Source organism: Ciona intestinalis, unplaced genomic scaffold, assembly GCF_000224145.3.
Source record: "Ciona intestinalis unplaced genomic scaffold, KH HT000274.1, whole genome shotgun sequence".
NCBI classification, from domain to species: domain Eukaryota; kingdom Metazoa; phylum Chordata; class Ascidiacea; order Phlebobranchia; family Cionidae; genus Ciona; species Ciona intestinalis.
The window spans coordinates 1-5,007 of record NW_004190595.1 but is presented as its reverse complement, the minus strand read 5'-3'; the positions used below and the strand labels follow the sequence as shown (position 1 = coordinate 5,007).

Sequence of the window (5,007 nt, the reverse complement as noted above, 5' to 3'; positions counted from 1 at the left end):
TAAACTCTTAAAAGTATTAAAATCTTCATCGTTCTCTGTTATATGTCGTTTCTGGCATATTGATTGCCATAAAACATTTTTGTAAGATGTAGATCTCTACCTCCATGTACTGGTCATAATTTTTGATAGTAAATTGAAATCAAAAATTTTGCTTTATGGTTGAAGGCAAAAGATTTTATCCCCCCAAAAAACAGGAGGCAAAAAGTAATCATCTTAAATCGATTTTTTGCCTCTGAACATAATATAGGAGATGGACAACAAGATACATTGTGTAGTATACTACGTTGGTAGTGTAAGTAAAATTAAATGTGCCATCTTAGTTACATGCTTCTTTAACTTTATACAGGTGAAGCATAAAAAATTATTGTATGTTGTGAATGAAAGAGAAATATTAAAAATAAAAAATTCAGTTGCTACAACTATTAAAAGATCACCAACCTGTAATATTATCGGTAAGCTGATAATATACACGTTGTTATATTGCTATAAAATATTAAATTTGTTTGTATTATGAAGTTGACCAGCACTGTGATGAAGTTCCTGCCTGTCAGGCTTGCTTAAATTACAGTGGCTTTAGCAGAAAAGATGCGGTGGAAGTGAACGATGAAGTGCATGAATAAAGTGGGTTAAATTTCTGTGTATTCTTGACAATTTCTGTATTTTATTTAATCTTTTTGACATGATTTAGGCTGTTTTTAATGAAGAAGTGAATAACCTTGATGAATGTCAAAAGATGTTTTATAAAAATCAAATTCAAAATGCCTCAGTTTCAACACACGCAAGAAGATATCACCCGGATGTAATCAGATGGGCTATTGAACTTTTATGCTGTTCACCTGCTGCTAATGACCATATAAGACAAAGCAATATTTTATTTCTTTCCTCCGTCTCCACCATTAAAAGTTACAGATTTGTGTGTCTTACAGATGTAATTTGTTGGTATCTTTTAAAAACCATTACAGAAATTGCATTCCTGCTACAACAGGTTTAAACAAAACTGCAATTGCTGAAATAGAACGTGTGGCTTTGTGTGTCCTTACAGATGTAATTAGCTGGTATCTTTTAAAAACCAATACAGAAATTGCATTCCTGCTACAACAGGTTTAAACAAAACTACAATTGCTGAAATAGATCGTGTAGCAAAGGAAAACAATCAATTAATTTGTTTCATTACATTAGATGAAATGAAAAGTGAGCTAGTAACTGAGTTGTTTAAAATATAAACAGTGGTTTAACCTCGTATTTATTATGTTTAAAGTTCAGGAGAATGTAGTTATTCGGGTTTGCTGAGCTTGAAACTGTTGAACAGTCTATAAATCCAAATCTTGCAACTCACATTTTATTAGCTTTGTAATCACAAATCAAAAGCCCTTTATACAAAACTAAACATTTCAATATTTTTTCAGTTTTCTGCTGCAGCCTACCGAATGTCATTAATTTTTTGGGAGCTGCTCTCTGATTGTGAAAAGAGAGGTCGGCAGATTCATGCTGTAGTTGCAGATGGACTGTCACTTAATCGCAGGTTTAAACTAATAAGTGGTAACCAGGTCCCCCTAGATGGAACATTTACTGCTCCAAATCCAAATGCACCACATCGACCCATCTACTTATGTTCAGACCCATGCCGTTTGTTAAAGGTATTCATTTTTATCTTACATAAAAACTAACTGTAGAAAATAATAGCAGCAAATAGGGAATTATAAATTGCAGACTGTTCGCAACTCACTGTTGTCATCAAAGCCTGGTGCCACACGATATATGAATATCAATGGTGAGGATATACTGTGGACAGACATTGTTAAATTATATGAAGTGGATGCAAAGTCACCAATCCTAAATTCTTCAGGACTAAACTTACACCATACAGCAAAAGTACAACGAGTATTACTTATCCTAACTTGAAAATTTATGTATTAATTATTTGTGCAGATATTAAAGTTAACTTAGCTAAGGATGTTTTGAGTTGGCGTGTTGGGCAGTGTTTAAGTGTTATTCCAGCAGAAAAAGGAACATCTGACTTTGTTTTGATGTTTTCAAAGTAAATGAATTTAATTAGTTATTATGCCTTCTGCATTGGTAGATCATGAATAACTCAATATAATGCTTTGCAGATGGTTTGAAATAATTAATTGCAGTACAAGTTTCCCCATTCGCAACTGTTCAGACACAAGGTTGGAGTGGTTACAAGAGACGTTCATTAAAAAGTTGCTAAAATGGAAGGTTGCTTACTTGTTCTATTTATTTGTTACGTATTTCCAAGGTATTCTTTTTATCTAATTTAGAAAACTTTACCATTTCAGAATGATGTTGAAGTGAACCACCCAGGAGAAGACACGATTAATGGCCCGACCAACTCTGGAGGGGTTGTTGTTTACCACAAAAAAAATTATCGAATTATCTCGCAGGCTGTTACAATGTCTTGATTATGTTTGCCTGCATTCTTTTAGTCAGGACATTTTAGAAGCATTTTTTGGAAATCAAGTTGTGCAACTATTCAATATGTTTGAAATGTAATGAATAATATATTATTATACAGCGTCAGCTAGGAAGACGATCAGAAAATCCTGATGCCTCTGAAGCTGCGTACGGGATTCAACATATTACCGTACGCAAAGTTATTAAAAAAATTAAAGGCACCAATGTAAGCACAACCCATGGGAAGAAAAATGCCTGGACATCTGTATGCGATACGCCACAGGATAAACGAAAAAGAAAATAAATACACTGTTTTAAAATTCAAATTGATCTTTTATTTTTCAATTGCATAAACAACAAACCAAAAAAGAAGTTAGTGTTTTAAGATTTTTTCTTAAACCATAACGCGATGCTTTTAATTGCATAGATAGCATAACTTAAAGCTTTTACAAAAATATTTACAGCATGTGTAAGTACCTTTTCTACCAGTGTTTTACAGCAGTCTTGCATCATTATGTACATGGTCTACCAGGTGTAAAAATGCAGATCGCTTTATGTTTAATAATGTCCAAGTTTGTTAGAAAAAACAAAGTACCTTTTGTTATTGTTGGTGAGTATGGTTATAGGAGTAGATGAAACATCACTGGTAGCAACGGTGAAATGTTGTTCCGTCATCTTGGTTCACTATGTATGACAGTGGTTCCCAAAGTATGGGTCGCGACCCAAACATGGGTCGCACAGGGTTGAAAAAGGGTCGCGCATGGGCGTAAATTAAAAAAAAAACGAAAAAAAGGCACGCAAATTAATAAAAAAACACTCGCTTTTTCTCCTTTAAAAGTGCGCGCGTCTGCTCCCGATTGTTTATAAAGAAACACTCGCCTTTTCTCTCTAAATAGCGGACGCGTCTGCTCCTGATCATCGATAAAGAAACACTCGCCTTTTTTTCTCTAAATAGTGGACGCGTCTGCTCCTGATCATCGATAAAGAAACACTCGCTTTTTCTTTCTTAATAGTGCACGCGTTCTGCTTATTAAATTAAATTTTAAACATAAAAATGCGCTCAAATTAGTGTCCGTTAACAGACATAAAATGTACCTATTTACGGTCCTGTTGCGCCAAGCTGGATTATGACATCATTATGTCATTGCAGATTTATTTATAACAGTCCTACAGTAAGTTACTGAAGAAGCACATTGCATTGCAGATTTTATTGCTAAAAAATAGCGTTTAAGAGTGAGCATATGTCATTGCATATTTATTTACAACAGTCGTACAGTAATTTACTGGAAAGTAGCGCATTGCAGATTGTATTGCTAAAAATTAGCGTTTCAGGATGAGCAAATATTCTTACAAGCCAGAATTTTTAAGTTTGGGGTTCACTTCTATCAATGATCATGGTACTGCGAAGCCACAATGTGTGATGTGTTATGCAGTGTTATCGAACCAGTCTATGAAGAAAAACAAATTGAAAAGACATTTAGAAACAAATCACCCGCAACATGTAGAAAAGAATCGTGTTTATTTTCAGCACCGAGAAGTGGAACTAAAACGAAACCGATTTTGCTCAACAACGAATACAGCGCTGTTAGTCTCCAAGCAAGCCACGCTGGCATCGTACGTGGTCGCGCTACGCATAGGTAAAGAGATGAAACCGCACACAATTGGAGAAGAACTCGTTAAACCTGCAGCCATTGACATGGCCAAACTCGTGTGCGGTAACGACGTGGCATCGAAATTGCAGTCCATCTCGCTATCGAATAACACAGTCAAAAGTCGTATCGGAGACCTTTCACTGAATATAAAAGACCAAGTGGTTGCCCGAATGAAGAAAGCGGGAAAGTGGAGCTATCAACTCGATGAGTCAACCGACATTGGAAAGAACGCACAGCTATTGGTTTACGTGAGGTACGAGCTCTGATAAGTTGTCACCCTCGTACGTGAGGTACGAGGGTGACAAGAATCTCGAAGAAGAATTTCTGTTTTGCAAAACATTGGAAACAACGACAACTGGCGCAGACATCTTTAACGTTGTGGACAACTTTCAACAAAAAGAAGGCATTCACTGGGAAAACTGTTTCAGCTTATGCACTGACGGCTTATGCACTGACTTATGCACTGACTTATGCACTGACGTGAAAACCTTGCTGCGCAACATTTGTCTCCGGATCTTTCAGAAGTGATGCAGGAGGTTGTTGGTGTAGTCAACTTTATCAAATCCAGTGCTGTTAACTCTCGTTTGTTCGAGCAGATGTGTGTTAACCTGGAGTCTCAATTCCAACATCTCCTATTCTACTCTAATGTGAGATGGCTTTCTCGCGGCAAGCTCTTGCGCCGTGTAGTAGATCTACGAACAGAGATGCAGATCTTTCTCAATGAAAAAAAACATCGCCATGCTACTCGATTTCAAGATAAGGAATGGATGCTCAAAGATGTTATTTAAACGACATCTTCACCGCAGTGAATGATCTTAACATGTCAATGCAAGGCAGAAATCAAAATATCATCACTCTTTCGGAGAAATTGTCTGCCTTCAAAGAAAAGCTTCAGCTGTGGAAGAAAAAACTGGAGCGTGGACGAACGGCCGCGTTTCCT

General features: G+C 36.3%; 1 protein-coding gene and 1 long non-coding RNA gene across 5 annotated transcripts; both read left to right on the top strand.

The window, feature by feature from the left end:
• The first annotated feature begins 302 nt into the window (after positions 1-302).
• On the top strand, positions 303-2,503 carry LOC108950571. 3 transcript variants are annotated; one of them, XR_003397122.1, is made up of 4 exons: positions 303-1,637; positions 1,711-2,038; positions 2,112-2,220; positions 2,301-2,502. It is a non-coding gene; the product is annotated as an uncharacterized LOC108950571 (long non-coding RNA). The 3 variants fall into 3 exon arrangements; XR_003397121.1 differs by having other exon boundaries at positions 303-452; positions 517-1,637; positions 2,112-2,500; XR_003397120.1 differs by having other exon boundaries at positions 2,112-2,503.
• Positions 2,504-2,730: 227 nt separating this feature from the next.
• Positions 2,731-4,995, top strand: LOC108950570 (zinc finger BED domain-containing protein 5-like). 2 transcript variants are annotated; one of them, XM_026839446.1, is made up of 3 exons: positions 2,731-2,971; positions 3,008-4,320; positions 4,358-4,995. In XM_026839446.1, the coding sequence occupies exons 2-3, from the start codon at positions 3,749-3,751 to the stop codon at positions 4,593-4,595; spliced, it is 810 nt and encodes a 269-aa protein (XP_026695247.1). In that variant the 5' UTR covers positions 2,731-2,971; positions 3,008-3,748; the 3' UTR covers positions 4,596-4,995. The 2 variants fall into 2 exon arrangements, with proteins under 2 accessions (XP_026695247.1, XP_018672073.1); XM_018816528.2 differs by having other exon boundaries at positions 2,731-4,320.
• The last annotated feature ends 12 nt before the right edge of the window (positions 4,996-5,007 follow it).